Source organism: Dryas octopetala, chromosome 9 (genome assembly GCF_963921425.1).
Source record: "Dryas octopetala chromosome 9, drDryOcto1.1, whole genome shotgun sequence".
NCBI classification, from domain to species: domain Eukaryota; kingdom Viridiplantae; phylum Streptophyta; class Magnoliopsida; order Rosales; family Rosaceae; genus Dryas; species Dryas octopetala.
In genome coordinates this window covers 12,520,162-12,538,013 of record NC_141374.1, presented here as the reverse complement: position 1 = coordinate 12,538,013, position 17,852 = coordinate 12,520,162, and the positions used below count along the sequence as shown (strand labels likewise).

At 37.2% G+C, this 17,852-nt stretch overlaps 2 protein-coding genes across 2 annotated transcripts; one reads left to right on the top strand and one right to left on the bottom strand.

Moving 5' to 3' along the window:
• The first annotated feature begins 5,915 nt into the window (after positions 1-5,915).
• Positions 5,916-9,641, top strand: LOC147274215 (mitochondrial adenine nucleotide transporter ADNT1-like). Its single transcript, XM_086256501.1, has 8 exons — positions 5,916-6,328; positions 6,860-6,908; positions 7,152-7,315; positions 7,484-7,521; positions 8,105-8,217; positions 8,325-8,438; positions 8,712-9,056; positions 9,158-9,641. The coding sequence occupies exons 1-8, from the start codon at positions 6,159-6,161 to the stop codon at positions 9,239-9,241; spliced, it is 1,077 nt and encodes a 358-aa protein (XP_086112627.1). The 5' UTR covers positions 5,916-6,158; the 3' UTR covers positions 9,242-9,641.
• A 568-nt stretch (positions 9,642-10,209) lies between these two features.
• On the bottom strand, positions 10,210-16,480 carry LOC147274214 (uncharacterized). The gene is made up of 4 exons (XM_086257158.1): positions 16,297-16,480; positions 15,815-15,889; positions 14,460-14,621; positions 10,210-14,282 (listed from the first exon to the last, which is right to left on the bottom strand). The coding sequence occupies exons 3-4, from the start codon at positions 14,551-14,553 to the stop codon at positions 10,396-10,398; spliced, it is 3,981 nt and encodes a 1,326-aa protein (XP_086113284.1). The 5' UTR covers positions 14,554-14,621; positions 15,815-15,889; positions 16,297-16,480; the 3' UTR covers positions 10,210-10,395.
• Between the last annotated feature and the right edge of the window lie 1,372 nt (positions 16,481-17,852).

The window sequence follows — 17,852 nt, the reverse complement described above, 5'->3', positions numbered from 1 at the left end:
TGAAAGAAAAATAAAAAACCACATAGAATTTGTCACATTTGGTACATCTAATATTCTGATAACCTCATTTTCTTTTGGAAAAGTAATGGATTGGCTGGCGTTGACCACTTGATGACTTTGTGCTTCTAGGCTTTTGCTCACTCAAGTGGCTCAGATCTTATTGTACTTGGGCAAAAGAAAATAACACCATTTGACTTGGTCTTATTATATCTACTATTAAGTTACGTTGATATCAGTGTAAGCCCTTCCATCAAAAAAAGAAAACCAAAGCCCAAAGGTTACGTTCATGTCTTTTGACTTATAATAAATGTCGGGATAAAGTCATGACAAATTGACAACGACCTGTAAAAGAGAAAGTCAATTTTTTTGGGTTTTCATTTTTCTTTTAATGGATTAGAATAGAAATGATAGTGTATAGTTATATTTGTTATCTCTCGTTTTAATTTCCAATTCATACTCTTTCTCAAAAAATATGAATTGAAAATTGAATATTTGTTAACGTGTAAAAAATTGTATAATTGAATTGAGTGTGTAAACACATCGACATGGTCAACATGGATCCATGACAAAAGAAAAAAAACATATGGGCAAAGACATATTACATATGTCACACTTCTCTTAATAGGAGTACTTTTTCTAAGCACTTTCTTGTTGTTTAATAATTGTTTTGGTAATGTTGCTAAAATGTTACTTTCTTGTAAACTTGGTGTTAGTTGTATTAATATCCCATTGACAATAAGCTGTCCTGATCTAATTTACTTATTCTAGTGGCAGCTGGCAAAGAGTTAGACTTTGACTCTGTCAAATTATTCTCTTAATCTCTTGATCATACAAAATCATTGGAGGGTATAACTTACATCAATAACTATACTATTTATTTTTTTCTTCATCCATTATTTTAGGAAAACATGAATCCTTTTGTAAGGTTCCCAAGCAGTTGGCTGCCGACTGGCTTAGACAACACAGATTATCCCACAACAAAACAAAATAGACTAAATAAGACAAATATATATATAGCAGATATATTACAAACCTTTGGTCAGCTTTGTCCGTAATTTAAAAGGTAACTCTGTATTTACAAATTTGTGTAAATTCAGTACTAGCCAGTACTAGTAGTACACACTGCTATGGTATAAAACTACAAATTAAGCAATTCTTTTAGACTTTTAGATAGAGAAGTGCTATTATTACAACTATAAGCTTGAGAACGCGAATTTGGATTCTCTGCATATTACAGATAGGCCTCTTTTTATCTACTCTTCACTTCATCAATGTCTTTCTTCCTGCACAAACCAAAAGTCCCAAGAAAACTATAAAATCTGCTCCTAAATTTTTTCACTTTCTGACCATTAATGCTCTGCTTCTTGATCATGGTCTTCCTCTCCCACAAATGAGTCCCTTGATCATAGTCAGTAGTAGTGCAGATCCGAAATGGCAAGGCCATTGAATGGCGCTCAAGAAGATGACCCACTGAAGCTAACTCATGGGAATCATACAAGGGACTCCCACAGTCCCATATGGTGTTAGCTATACCTCCTCCTACTTCTTCTTCCTCTTCCTTCTTCATTTGATCATAGTGCAGAAAACATAATGGTGTTGTGTTGCTCTGTTGAAATGATATATGGTTCTTATAGGTACAAATAATTGCAAGGCCTATGAACTATGTATGACGATTAATTGATGTTGGGTACGTTACCGAACTTGCTGTTGTTAGTTGTGTGCACTGTGGAGACATAAATATCAACATGTTCTTTGACTACCTTCAGGCTTCAGCAAGCAACTTATCTGCTAAAGCCTATAGCTTAATTAGATGATGACAAGGACCTACGACTCTAGCTAGGACTAGGAAGCCCCCTACCATTAATGTGTCTCAGTGTCTCCATTGAGAGTTCATAAATGTTTTAGAGAGTTGGGATCAATAAAATAAAGAAAACTTAGGGGCTGATGGACCACCTAAGCAAAATGAAAATGTTATATCTAAGTTACTGTTGCCTTGGCTTGTGTGATTTGCCTTAATCAAAAGTTTAGTTTGACCTCATGGACTGGTGTGCTTGTAATCTATTGACTAGTGTGATTTGTGCATGTGATCGATTTGGGCTTGTCACATAACAAAAAGAAAAAAAAAAAAATGCTTAAGCCCATCTTACACAAAAAAGAGGAATCCAATAATATACACTAGAAGTTATATATGGAAACAAATGAATACATCAATCGATGAGCATAAAATTGCAAAAACATCAATCCACAAATCTCACTTGGAACTTATAAACATTCTCTTATTCCAAACTCCAATTAATATCATGAGTCATGACTATATTCCCAACTAATACATCGCACCATTATTCCAAAGCCTGATCAAAATTGTACTATCGAATTTGTGGTCCTTTGCGAAAATTGAACAAAATGCAAAACAAGGTTTCAAGTAGGGGGGGCAACGCATCATAGCTCAATTTTAGTGCAGATAAAATGCCATATGTCATTATCTCTTACTTGCAACCAATAATGCTCTTCCCTTTTCGAATAGAGTAAACCCCCTAGGCCCTAGGGTAGCTACTGCAAGAGGAATTCCACCACACTTGTTCACAATCTCTTCCCCAATTTCCATTAAGTGTGGATAATTTTTCTCTTCTCTTTTCCTAAATGCAGTTTTTATGAATATAGACATACAATCTGAGTGGGGAAGACCTTGCAACCGATGCATGTGTGAAGAAACTGTTTCATTGCGTGTTGTTACAATGATTTTACTCCGATTGGCTCCAACCTTCAACAAAGAATTTAAAGTGTTCCAGTGTTACTCCCGTTGGTAAGTTATCCCAAACATCATCCAATACCGGTAAAAAAATTTTAGCACTCAACGCATTTTGCAACTTAATTTGCATATGTTCAATGCTTTCATTATCGCCACATTTTTCGTCAGTTGCCAAAGCAACCATTTGACGAACCAATATTTTAATATTAAAGTCCTCTGAGACGCAAACCCACATTGTCAACTCAAAGTTTTTCATTATTCTGTTATCGTTGTACACCAATTGAGCTAGTGTGGTCTTTCCCAAACCACCGAACGCCTGAATGGAAATTACAGAAACACTCTCATCATCATCAGGATCAGTGTCCTTCAAAAGATGGCTGATAATCTGTTCTTTATTCTTATCTCTCCCAATAACATCTGGCATGTGCACGACAGAGTAGGTTTCCCTCTCCATGTGCATGGCATGCCCATCTCCAGCTCGTTCAGAAAGGCCAAATTGAGCTTTGTCAGCTGCAATTTCAGCTAACCTTGCTCTGATATCTTTGATGGCATGACCCATTTTGAAGTTGAAAAAGACTGATTTTGGACGTAAAAACAAGTTGCGTACCTTTCCTTTGATACTCACACGTACGATTGAGCACTCGCATCCGCAACTCTTCAAATTCAAATTTGTCAAGCACATCATCAATGTCATAGCAAACATCTTTGAGCTTAATTTCCCAACCATTCGGTGAGCCCGCGAGTCTTGGCCTGCTTTTCCTCTGCATCCAGGAGCACATTTGTGATGTTTGATAAAGTTTCCTTGAGCTTGAGTAGCTCAACGTACTTTGACACCCCATGCCAAGCAAATTTCTTGGTAAGCATGGGAAGGCTTACACTTTCTCTGCAATGCTAAAGGGAAGCTCACAAGGGCTTCACATGTTTTATACATATACAAACAACACATTCACTGTTTGTCTTGGGTTCTCATTTGTTTTGAACATCACAGACCACCATGGCAGCATAAATTTCATTGGAGCCGATCCCATTCTGGTGAAAGCCAGGGATATAACCGTCGTGGGTGGCACCGGAGATTTTTTCGTGCACTGGGGAATTGCAACCATAATGCATGACGGATGCTTATGAAGGTGAAGTGTACTTCAAGCTCCGGGTGGATATCATATTCAATGAGATTATGAGCACTGAGGCCTCAAGTCTCCTCCTTTATAGCCACAAAGGATGGTTCAAATTAACCTCCCACATACATTAACTAGCCGGCCACATTAATGCAAGTCTAGGAAAACTAGCTAAGAGATCAAAGTGGCCAGACTGCTATGATAATGACATTAACCCCTTAATTTACAAATTACATCCGTATTGGTTGAGCCCTTTTTGGGTTGATTAATATTCCAAAGGTAAAGGTTCAAGGCTGGTTGAAGGTGACAAGGAATGAGTTGTTCAAAAGTCTGAAAAAACAAAATGGACACAACACAAGCATTGAAGCATAGGTCTTTTGAATATTCTAGCTAGCGTGGGAATAATGCCTTAATTAATTGAATGCTAGTGCAACTAAATATTACAGCATCAACTGAATTGTATGTGAAGTAAAGATCAGGATTCCAAATTCTTTCCAAAAATTGACTCCTCTCTCTGTTTTCCAGCCCATATGTCTTATGACATATATATAATATATGAGGTCTACCGTGGATTCAATTATTGATAAATAAATATTATTACATGAGTTTATATATAAGAAATTAAGATAATAGTTGGTGTATATAGTACTATTACACAGAAAGAAAAGAAAAAAAAAAAGTTCTTACACAAATAAGCACTAGAAGAGCAAGACTTCAGTGGAGTATGCCATAATCTTACTATTGCTGTATTGCAGCATACATAGGTCTTTTTTTGTGGCCAACTGCAAGAAACCAACAAACAATTCAAAAAGATTATCCTAATTAATGCATAATGTATAGACACTAAGACACTTTTTAACAAACAAATTTATTTTTCTCATATTTTATTTTCTCTTTCCATTTCACTACTCTATGGTAATTACAACTTGATCATACGATATTTTTCATATCGACACAAAATTAATGGATTGGAAATTGACTATTGTTTAATTTTGGTCAATAGAATTGGACATATGATCTCAGTCAAATACTAGGAAAATTTATTACACAGGACCGTATTTACGCACATTAATTAACATTAGAAAAAGGGAAAGTCTAAAAATGATAGATAGCATTAATATAGCATTGAATGAATTTTTGTGGCCATGCAATTTGTTTTCCAAGTTTCATTTGTTATGGCCTTCATGTTTATCTCTTGCAAACGTGTGTGGTTTGGATTTATTTGTCTAACTAAGACTTGGATAAATTTCGATATTGACAGCATTGATCTGATTTCATTGATGATGAGACACGTGCCTTGAAGATAAATCTCTTTGCATTTTGGATATTTGATGAGACACGTGCCTTGAGGAAAATTGTGGAGACCAGCACAGCAGCGTCAATTTCAGCTTCTAATTAAGTCAGTGGGCCGGCTGAGTTTAGGGTTCGGACTCACCTTTGATTTCAAGCCCAGCCCACAACCCTCAAAACCACAGTTACTCTTTTCCTTTTTTTTTTTCTTTTTTTTTTTCTCACTAGACATGTAAATGGATGTAATGGACCTAAATCCATTTATAATTGGATTATTGCATTCAGATCATATTTGGGTTATCGGATTGAACATTTCATTGTAGCAGGTTTGGATTGAATCAACTTTAATCTATATATGTTTTGTTAAATTAGTTGATTATCCAATTTAGATGGTAGTCGAATTATTGGATTGAAATTACAAATTTATATTCAATAATTACATTAGAATTCGGTCCATTTACAAGTGTAAACTCTTTCTCCCAATTTTCTTTGGATCAATACAAAATAACTCCTTTGATATTAAGGTAAGCCAACCTGATCCAATCCATAAAAACAAACAAACAAAATAATATGGCCGTCTAGAACTAAAAGAAATGCGGCGACGTACAACGGTACAAGCAATTTTGCGGTTTATAATCTCCTACGCAAAAACAAAAAATAAAGTAATTTAAAATAAAAAAATAAAAAAGAACAACGAAACAGCGGCGGCACTGTAGTAGTAGTTATAGACTTATAGTGACGGGGTCACTATATAATTAATATATATATAAATCCCCGAAACGACCAAATCATTTTCTACAGTGCCTCTACTACTCGTTCTTGTACCAAACGACGCCTCTTCCGCCGCGCACATGCGGGCACGGACTCGCCGATAAATCGCCGGAACAACTCGTAGATCGGATCGGCGGCGGATCGGTCCGGCAGTCCTAGGGTTCCGGCGACTCGTTGAGATTCTCTCTCTCTCTCTCTCTCTCTCTCTCTATCTCTCTCTCCAGGTCTTAGAAATGGCGTCGGAAGACGTGGTCGGGAAGAGGACGAGCGAGTCCGCGGTATCGACGATCGTGAACCTCGCCGAGGAGGCCAAGCTCGCTAGCGAAGGAGTCAAGGCGCCCAGCCATGCTACTCTTCTTAGCATCGGCAAGTCTCTCGTCGCCGGAGGAGTCGCCGGTGGAGTGTAAGTTCGCAGAAAATGCTCTTTCGGTTTTGTTTTTGTTTTTTGTTTTTAATAATAAAATTAAAATAATTTTTTCTTTGATGGTTATGTTTCAATATCTTTTGCATGTGATTGTTTTGATTTCCTTGCTTCCGTTCTTTGCTTTGTTGATGTTGAATTTGCTTACTATTGTGCTTTGAAGATTTTTATTTTTTTTAAATTAGGCGTTTCTCTTTTTACCGGTTTTTTTTAGTTCGTTTATTTTGTATTCCCTCGAAGTGGAAAACATCTAGTTTTTAAATTTGCATAAAATTGTTTGATTATTTTTTGGGTACTTTTTTTCTTACAAATAATAGCATCATTTCTCGTAGTGCAGTTAAATCTCAATGTTTATGGGAAGTACGAACTGCTAGCTGCTGGACTTGTTATTTTCATCAGAGTTTCTTGAAATGGATGTTTAGATTACTGAGTGTTAAGGACAAATTTTTCTTGAAATGGTGAACTTCTAACCTTAATTTATTGCACTAAAATATCTGTTATTGTCTGCTGCAGGTCACGAACTGCTGTTGCTCCGTTGGAAAGACTAAAAATTTTGCTCCAGGTACGTCTTCTTCTTTGTGCATACAGGAAATTGGGGATTGGACCATTTGGATTCTTATTCTTATAGAGAGCAATATATATCTATGATAATTTTATCAATGTAATCTAATACATGGTCAGCATAATCAGCACTCTGTTTTTAAGGGAGACAGGGGTGGGGTGGGGGTGGATTGGGACGTTAGCAGTATGCATTTTATATTATGTTAAGCTGGAGTAAATTGGATTTGCATCTGCTGTTATGCAGGTTCAAAATCCCCATAGTATTAAATACAGTGGGACGGTTCAGGGCTTGAAGTTTATATGGAGAAATGAGGGTTTCAGAGGCTTGTTTAAAGGAAATGGAACTAATTGTGCTCGCATAGTTCCAAATTCAGCAGTCAAGTTCTTTAGCTATGAGGAAGCATCTAAGTATGCTTCTTCACACAAATTTTAATATATTTACTGAATTTTTTTGGCAGTTATGTTCATTCGTTTGTGCATCTAGAAAGCTTTTTGTAGATCTAGTATCTATATTCAATTTCCGTCAGCAGCATTCTGAGAAAATATTTATTTCTATATGCACTTTTTTTTTAATAGGGGTATTCTATGGTTCTACCGACAGCAAACTGGAAATGGTATGACCACCTTGCGCCTATTTCTTATGAAAGTCAATTACACATGAAATTATAGGTAGCTTCATTTGGTATGATTCCATTCAATTTCATTTTCAAAGTTTATATGCTACTATGTAGCTTAAGTATTATCCATATTATGTAGCATGCCAATCACAATGTAAAGGATCTGAACTTTCAGTCTTGGAGGGGGCATGAGTGTAAGACAGTTCATCATTTAATAGATTGTGTGCTTTTATGCATGTATGGTTATATGATATCTTATGCTGAATGATGCTGAAGTTTGGGAGAAGTGTCTTATTTGTGTTGCTCTATGGTTGGCTTTTCAAACCATTTCCAGAGAAGCATTGTAGATTGACTCATTTGATTGCTTTGGTTGAGTTCATTCAGTCTGTTCATCTGTTGTTTGAGCCCTGTTTGCTAAAGAGTTTGATAGGTTATCTTCGGACCAGTTGTGTGCTCTATGTGGTAGATTTTTCACCTTATGTGTTTGTATGCCTTATGGATTTTGGAGATAGATTAGTGATTATGACAATTGTGGCTATGATGGATTGTTAGAGTTATAATTTTTCTCCATCTCTTGCAGAAGAGGCTCAACTCACACCTCTTTTACGCCTTGGAGCTGGTGCATGTGCTGGAATTATTGCGATGTCAGCAACTTACCCAATGGACTTGGTACGAGGTCGTCTAACTGTCCAGGTATTATTTGGAGATTTGGTTTAAGGAGATTTTGCCCTGGTGTATGAGGCCCTTTTTCTATACATTCACTTTGATGATTTTAATTTGTTTGATCCTTAATTTTTCAGTCAGAAAACTCCCCTCGGCATTATAGGGGAATATTTCATGCTCTTTCAACCGTCTTTCGGGAAGAAGGGGCCCGGGCTCTGTACAAAGGCTGGCTACCTTCTGTTATAGGAGTTGTAAGTGAAGTGCTTGTTTATTTCTGTATTCTATATATTGCTAACAGTTAATAGAATCCTCTGTCAATTTGTTGATTCATTCATTAGTCATTTGCTTTGTCGAAGTGTTAACTTGGATGAATGTAGGTGATGGGTTCCATTTCTGATGGGACATTTTCATATAGGGTGTATTTGTGTGCTAATTTATTGTATAAGTTTTTTTTTTTTTTCTGTGAGGGAAGGTTTCATTCTCATTTCTGTATGAAATGTCTAAAGTTCTATTATTTTGTTCAGGTACCGTATGTTGGTCTCAATTTTGCTGTTTATGAATCTCTGAAAGACTGGTTGATCAAGAGTAGACCTTTTGGACTAGTTGAGGACTCCGAGTTGGGTGTAACTACAAGGCTTGCGTGTGGGGCTGCTGCTGGAACTGTTGGCCAGACAATTGCTTACCCTCTTGATGTCATTCGGCGAAGAATGCAGATGGTAGGCTGGAAGGATGCTGCTTCGGTTGTCACTGGTGATGGGAAGAGTAAGGCATCCTTGGAATATACTGGTATGGTTGATGCATTCAGGAAAACAGTTCGTCACGAAGGGTTTGGAGCACTGTACAAGGGTTTGGTACCCAATTCGGTTAAGGTCAGTGTTCAAAGTGGGTTATACTCATTGCTTATTGTCACATTACATTTAGATTATACATTGTCTTCAGAAAAACTCTAATGGTGTTGTCATTCTGTTAGGTGGTGCCATCGATAGCAATTGCCTTTGTTACATATGAGGTAGTGAAGGACATTCTTGGAGTGGAGATGAGGATATCTGACTAAAAGCCAGAGAAACCTTGAGTGAGCTATATCTCGAACTTCTGCTCTATTTTTTGGAACTGAAACGAATTGACTGTTAGGAGAAGGTAAAGTGAGCTACACACTTGGCCTGTGTTGAAACTCCATCCTATGTATACACAAGTCTGTCTTCAACGCCTGTACTTTTAGTAGCTTTTTCTTATTCTTGTTCTTTGGCATTGTGACAATAAGAGTGTTCAAAAACGAACAAAAAAAAAAGAATGGTGTATTGCAATGGCTTTCTAGAGAATACAGTACCTATTGCTCAGTTATATTTTTTATTACCTTCATTTTCATTTAATATGCTGCATGTATTTTCAGTTGGCCAACTAAAGTGACGCTATATAACATATGGGATTTATCAAATCCTCTTTTTTGTGGGGAAGGTTATTATGAGTGATGCATGAATTGAACTTTGGACAATGCAGCACATGTAACAGAGATCATGAACTTCATTGACTCTCTCTCTCTCTCTCTCTCTCTCTCTCTCTCTCTCTCTCTCTCTCTCTCTCAGTGTCAATTATTTCAAGCTAAGTCAAATTTCTTATGCTGTATGCATCAACCAGTTTTTATGGTAATTCTCAGCCATTATGATTTGATGATTGGAATCAATCAGGGGATAAAGGAAGGTATGGTGACTTAGGAACATGTCCATTGCATCAATTGTTAAGAAATAAGTATTCTTTTTCTTCTTCCAATCGATGACAAAAAGATACATAAAAAAAAAAAAAAAATTCTTTGGTTTTTAATGGATTTTTTAAGGCTCTCGTCTTTCACTTTGCGATAAGAATGGCTGAGAAGAAATAGTTAATGAATAACACTTCATTCTTGGTTTAAGATATTCAATTTAAATTTTGTAAACCATACCAAGCTTACTAGAGGAAGTGATCTTCATTTTTTACGTGCCTGCATTACTGGACAAGAAAAAAAAAAAAAACAGAAGAAGCAGATAATTTACAACCAAATTCGTGTGCATACTGATACGTTTCAACCTTTACCTAAAATGTTTTATAAACACTAACCTCTGATAAAAAAAAGAAGAAAGAATCAATAAAAATAACGCATGATGAGGCAAAAAACTAAAATGGTCACACACTGCAATGAAATTCAAAAAAAGAAGATCATCGACGACGAGACGACTATGCCCTCCTCCTCTGGCCTCTTGCAGGAGTCATCTTGGAGACCACCTCCTTGAGATAATCATACCGGCTCTGGTGATACTCGATCCAAATGCACAGCTGCCTTATGGCCTCCCTCTTCTCCTCTCCCAATCCCACTATGCCTTCATTTTTCTCTTCCACCATCTTCTCCAACCCCCCTACCTTCTTCTCAAGTTGGCTCACAGCTTTCATCAGACCCCCCTTCTCCAACTCTTCCTTGCTTGCCTTTGCCTGCAACCTCTCAATCCACTGTCTCAACACCAACTCTTCTTCTCTCTTATCTCGAAGTTGTTCAATCAACTCCCCCATCTCCTTCTTCAACTTCTCTCTCTCATTGTTTGCTTCCACAGCCCAATTCTTTACAGCATGAAGCTCTTTTGATGTTTCCAACACACACTTCTCATGCTTTGCATAGTCATCCACAAATTTCTTGATCACGACTTCCAATCCGATCAAACAACTGTTCACGTTTTCGGAGACGTCTGTGATGTTTCTCTGATAGGCTTCATTGTTTTCAGAGATTATATCAGACAATTTTGCAATCTTGCCTTCAAGTGCTCTTTGTTCTTCCAGGAATTTCAGCTCTGCAACTCTGAAGCTCTCTTCCTTCTCGGCCAATAACTGCTCTGTGACCCGGAGCTTCTGGTTTGACAGGCGGAGCTTGACTTCAGTATTTCGGGCGTTCTCAACCAAAGAATTGAGTTCATATCCTTTTTCTTCAAGGTCTCTTTTCAGGTCTTCAGCCGCTTGTTCCAAATCAGCTATTATCTCATCTTTGGATTCAATTTTCCCACTGAAATCTTCTGCCAGCCTTTCAATTTTCCTTTCTGCAATGTCGAGATTGACCTTGCAGTCCTGAAACTTATCTTCAAGAAGTTTATATTCCTCATTTAACTTGCTGTATGAATCCTCTCGTTCACTCAGCAGTCTCTGATGATCGGTGCTCTTGCTTGTTAATTCGACCTTTTCATTTCCCAATTGCGTCAGGCTCTCTGAAAGTTCTTGTTTCTCCTTCTCAAACTGCAACTCCATTTGGCTCTTCTGGGTCTGCAATGAGTCCAAGTCCTGTTGTAGACTGTTAACCTGTGCCACAAAGGCCGTTATTTGAGCAGAAGCTTCATTCTCTCCACCTTCGAGTTTCTCCTGGAGAGAAGAGAACTCGACCTCTCTTTGTGCTAATTTCTTCTCGAATTCAAAAATTTGATCCTTTAGCTCCACAATTTCTACTCTCAACTGACCGTTCTCAAGGACCTTTGTTCTTATCTCCTCTTCAAGTTCATTTTTCAGGTTGTGTATTGAGTCCACCTTTAGCTCAAGATCTCCCTTTTCTGCTGCCAAACCCTCTTTCTCTTCCAGAATCCTCTGATGATCTGTTGTCTTGTTTGCTATCTCTTCCTTCAGATTTTGTATCTCTATCAAGTACTCGGAAATTTCTTGAGTTTTATTCTCGAGCTGCACTTGCAATTCAGCTTTCTGGCTGTGTAGGGACTCCAATTCCTGCTGCAATGCATTTACCTGTTCCATTAAGCCCTTGACCTGAGTTGTTGCTTCATCACCTTTACATACTATATGTTCCTCCAATTCAACTTTCTGGGCACGCAAAGAATCTATTTCTGCTAGCAGATTATTGTTCTGTGCTGTCAAATCTGCTATTCTAGATAATGATTCATTATTGTTATCCTCAAGTTTCTTCGTGAGAGCAGAAAGTTCAGCTTCTCTGTCTTTTGATATCGATTCAAGTTCTGAAATTCGGGCTTGTAGTCCTGCATTCTCCTCTCCAAGTTGTTTTGCTTCAGTTTCTTTGCTCTCAATCTTCACTTCCATATCACTTTTCTGAGCTCGCAAAGACCCCAGCTCCAGTTCCAGCTCTGTCACTTTTGCCTCTAATCCCTTTATTTGAGTCAATGTTTCATTCTCATGCAGGTTATGCATCTCAGAAAGTGTTGAATATTCCTTTTCCCTCCTATCCAATTGTTCCTGTAGATGACTAGATGCATTATTGCTGTCCTCAAGTTTCTTCGTGAGAGCAGAAAGTTCAGCTTCTCTCTCTTTTGATATTGATTCAAGTTCTGAAATTTGGGCTTGTAATCCTGCATTCTCTTCTCCTAGTTGTCTTACTTCAGTTTCTTTCTTCTCAATCTTCGCTTCTATATCTCTTTTCTGACCTTGCAAAGATTCCAGCTCCAGTTCCAGCCCTGTCACTTGGGCCTCCAATCCATTTATTCGAGCCATTGTTTCACTCCCATGTAGTTCATGCATCTCCGATAGAGTTGAATATTCCTTTTCCCTCTGACCCAATTTCTCTTGTAGCTGAATAAATTCACTATTGCCGTCCTCAAGTTTTTTCGTAAGAGCAGAAAGTTCTTCCTCTCTCTCTTTGGATAGTGATTCAAGTTCTGAAATTCGGGATTGTAGTCCCACATTCTCCTCTTTCAATTCCTCTGTTTCAGTTTCTTTGCTCTCAATCTTTTCTTCCATATCTCTTTTCTGACCTCGCAAAGATTCCAGCTCCAGTTCCAGCCCTGTCACTTGGGCCTCCAATCCATTTATTCGAGCCATTGTTTCACTCCTATGTAGTTCATGCATCTCCGATAGAGTTGAATATTCCTTTTCCCTCTGACCCAATTTCTCTTGTAGCTGAATAAATTCACTATTGCCATCCTTAAGTTTTTCCGTAAGAGCAGAAAGTTCTTCCTCTCTCTCTTTTGATAGTGATTCAAGTTCTGAAATTCGGGATTGTAGTCCCGCATTCTCCTCTTTCAATTCTTCTGTTTCAGTTTCTTTGCTCTCAATCTTTTCTTCCATATCTCTTTTCTGTCCTCGCAAAGATTCCAGCTCCAGTTCCAGCTCTGCCACTGCAGTCTCTGACCCCTTTATTCGAGCCAATACATCTTTCTCATGCACCTCATGCATCTCAGACAGAGTTGAATATTCCTTTTCCCTCTGACCCAATTTCTTCTTTAGCTGACTACATTCATCCGTGAGTTCTTGCATCATGTTCTTTGCCTGCTGAAGCTCATTTGAGATTTCCGAAATTTTCAAGGTTTCTTCCTCCTTAGCTTTCCGAAATTCTGACACTTTCTGTTCTGAAGATTCCAGCTGCTGCTTCATATTGGAGATGTCCTCCCTAACAGATTCTAGTTCTTGCTCAAGGGTTACATTTTCATCTTTCAGCCGATCAACCATGGCTCTTAATTCTGCTGAAATATTTTCTCCATCTTCATTCCTTCTGAGAGCAATCTCTTTCTCCTTAATCAAGTTATCTCTCTCTCTTTCCACATCTCCCAGTTTTTGATTCAGTTCAGCTTCGATCTTTCCACCAGCTTCCAGTTTTTTATTTAGTTCACTATTCTCAGCCAAAAGTTCCGATTTTTCAACATATAACCTTTCAGCATCGGTCTTGAATTCTCTGGCAACTTTCTCTGATTCTTCTATCTTGGTCAAAGCTGTCGTGTATGCCAGGTTCAAAACTTCCTTTTCTTCACTTGTAGCTGTCAATTTCCTCTTCAGGTCAGCAACTTCTAGATGTGCCGATTCAAGTTCTTGCTTAATGCCATCAGTTATTTTCTGAAAGTCACTTTCCAATATTCCATTTTTACTGCTTTTATCATTTGAAGAATATTCCGATTCAGAGTCTGAGCTTGATGAAGAGGAGCTGTCATTTTCTTGTTTGCCATGAATTTTTTTCCTAAGCAATCCGGTTAGATGATCATATTGTGCATAGAGTGATTGGTACTCTTTGTGGAAATCCTGAATTAGCACAACAAGAGGCTCCTTTTTGGAGTTCTCAACTGGGATGGAATCTTTTTCTTCAAGATCTTCATCTTTTAGAAGCTTCAATATTTTATTCACTTTGTCCTCAATATCTGCAGTAAATAAAAATATTATTTAGTTTCCATTTAATCATATGAGATGCAAGAGCAAAATATGTGATCATATTATAGTTTACTCCAAAATGCATTGTATTGTTCCTGTTATGCCATAGCAAAGCCTCATAAAGAATTTATAAATCTAAGGTAGTATCCGTGGTAGAGAAAAATTACCTATTTTAGTTCCTTTCAGCTGTTCATCCTTCTCTGCATCGACGTGACTTCCAACTAAGGACTTAATAGACTCCCGGAAGCGGTGCTTTGTCATCACTTCAACCCAAACTTCCCTAGTAGGTGTGAGTTAAGATGATGCATAATCCATTTCCAGCTCAAACCCTGAAACACAACAGAAGATCTCCTTTTGAATAATCGTAAAGGCATAAGCCATTTATAATAAGAATAAACCCTACCTGCTACCTAAGAGTAAGATGCAACATTACAACGATTGACATGGAGTGAGTCGAAGCTAGGTTCTACTCTTTCTCCACCATACACCAATACCACCTGAGCTAGAGTTCAATGGGCATTGGTCCAGAGAAATTTAAATTCTTAAGGTGTGTATGGTGGATTTCAATAATTAAATATGATATCTTTGTATTGGTGAAACCAACACACCAACACTAATACAACCATGTGGAGCTCAATGTGCAATGGTGTGTCCTACAGGAGTGTATTTTAGTGCCGGGTAGTTCCTTGGACTGGTTAGGAACTTAAGAGGCAACCATTCTCCTAATTTATTCATTTATTTTGTTGGCAAATAGCATTCTCTGATTTAGTTGTTTGATTTTAAGGTGCAATAAATAATAACGGCTCATGAATCTATAGGTGGAAACTATAGCCTTTAATAATCTTAGATTGTAAACAAGTCATGGTCCAATCTTAAATTTCCTTATTTATTAATACCCAATACCTATGGTCCCTTGCCGTAGCTAATCAAAGGCTCAAGTACTGGCTAAACCAAAAGTTCTGCCATCAATTTCCATACAAAACCAAGCAGGTTGTCCAACCTCAACTACATCATCCAGGTCCCAAACCCAGTCCATATATCTTTACTAATTGCATTTTCTAATTAATTTTCCTTTTGTTAAATTATTTAACTTTTCATTTTAAAACAATTTTCTATAATATTCTCTACTGTTAATACTTGGATCCCTTTTAAGAATTAAAACAAAAAAACAAGGCTGGATTTTCAAATGTATTATTGCATCTAAATTATCGAGAGTCCACAATCTGATGCCACGTCAGCTTTTGTTTTAGAGGGGAATCCCCACAAGGCAGTAGCCGATTTGGGATCCAGAAAAGACAGCTATCATATGCTTAAACAAATGAGCTGTTCTTTTTGTTATTTACTTCATCAGAAACTAAAAGCCAGATAATTATCACATATTTTAGAATATAAAAAAAGTAGCAAAAACCAGATTAATACTTTCTTTATTCCAACTTTGCCCCTGGAGAATTAAACAATTACACAATGCCATTTTAACTCTCCAACTCCAGCTGACAGTCAAATTGGCGAGAAAATTATTTACCTCGGAGTTTCTTTTTACTTGAGTCGTCCTCACGAAGGTTCGCCGAGAATCGCAACCTCAATCTCACCAACCAAGCTGCAAAAAACAAACAATGAAATAAATTATTTAATATTCTGAGTGATGAACAAAGTGACTGAATTTTAACTAAATAGATAAATAATACACAAATTTTAATTCAATAAAACTCAAATTTAAATTGAGAAGAATAAACTAAAATGATTATGAAACTGGATTTAGTTTAGATCAGATTTCGGATTATCTTTAGCTTGATCAAGAGCTAAAAGCAAGCAACCGAGGAATCAAACACTCAAGAAGAAGCAAAAAATCAAGCATGCATAATTCAGTTTCGGCGTAGAAGAAGATTTTGATCTGAATTAATTCTGATCAAGAAGCTAAAACAAAATCATCGAAGCAAATTCTACTGGAATCACAGTGACGAGTTCAAGTCAGAAAAGAAAATAGTTAGTGGAATCAAAGATTACCTGGAAACTGAAGCCCAGAGACAATCCTCGAACCAGACGATCAAGCAGATTAGCAGAGGCAAAACCGTGAGAGAAAAGTCCAATTCTCCGATGAGAGAGAGAGAGAGAGAGGTTTATGAAAATGAAAAATGAAAAATTTGAAAAATAAAAAATGAAAGCTAAAAAGAGGTTTTGTTTGGATTAGAGGCGCTCAAAGTGACTGGTACGCCAATTGTAGCTTCAAATTTCAGAAGGTGTGGAATCTTTGGAGCTTCTGTTTCTCTGTTTGCCCTTGGGGTTTTGGGTTAATTGCGTGAATGCCATTTGGGCAAATCTGGCTATGGCTGGCATTAAGTCACAGTTGCCAAACAAGTTTTTTATATCGTCCGCCATGTCGGTCAAAGTCTCGGGAGTTAATGATTGTGTCTCGTGAGATGGCTCTTTGAATTATTGGGCACTCGAAGGGCCACGAGCTCTTGCCACGCCAATCCATTTCCCGCGCTTGTTGTTTTTGTTGTCCCGACTTCCACGTCAGCTTCGAATTCATTGGCGGCAGTAACTGCAGCAAACGCAGGATGAAGTAGGCTTTCTCGTGCCTTTGGACTTTGGACTTTGGACACAGTTTAGGGATAGCAATGAGGTAGGACGGGGTCGGGTTTGTTATTTCCATTTTTGTCTTCGTTAGTGAATGATATCTTGTTTGATGGGTTTGTTATTCCTATTCTCGTTTTCATTGAATAAACTAAATTTTATTGGGTAAACAGATTATGTCATCTTGAACATTTGTTTTCGAACAAGTTTTTCTTATTAAAAAAATTTATCTTCTTTTAAAGGTGGTCAAGTTTGTTATTCTCATTTTCGTTCTTGTTAAGTAAATCATATTTTATCGAGTAAACAGATCATATCGTCACGATACATTTGTTTTTGAAAATTTGTTTCTTATATAAAAATTATATACATTCTTACTTACAAACGGTTCACTTTATAAGAACTCAATAAAAACAAACATATAGAGACCATTTACATATCCACTTACGGCGTATGCTACAATTTAGTCAAAATGAGGAATTTCATTACAAAAATAAATAAAAAAAGAAATTGGTTTAAGAAACTTCACATACCAATCCAAACTTCAAAAGCTAAAAAGATTAGGACTTGAAGTAGCTGTATACAATTTTTAATATGGAGGTCCAATTCTATGTTGCCTTTAAAAAGTCTACAAATCACAAATGCATCAAAAATGCCAGCTCAACATGAAGCTTTGGGCAAATAGTTTCAAAAACGGTGAATTTTTATTTTAAATTTCTTCTTGAACCGTATTAAAGTAAGCTGTCCAGCCTGTCCTTGATGTTCAAGACAAATTTGACACCATGCCAAGACAAATTTGGGGAATAAAATGATATGATCGACAATGACTCTGAGAAATGGTCTATAAAATTTATATATGACTTGGTCTCACAGTTTGGACATGGTGTTTGTCCATTTGATAAAGGTAAATAATCCTTAGGCCTAACCTATTAATTAAATGGCCAGAAAACAAAAAATAAGGGAAACTTGGAGTGAATCCCATTTTGGTG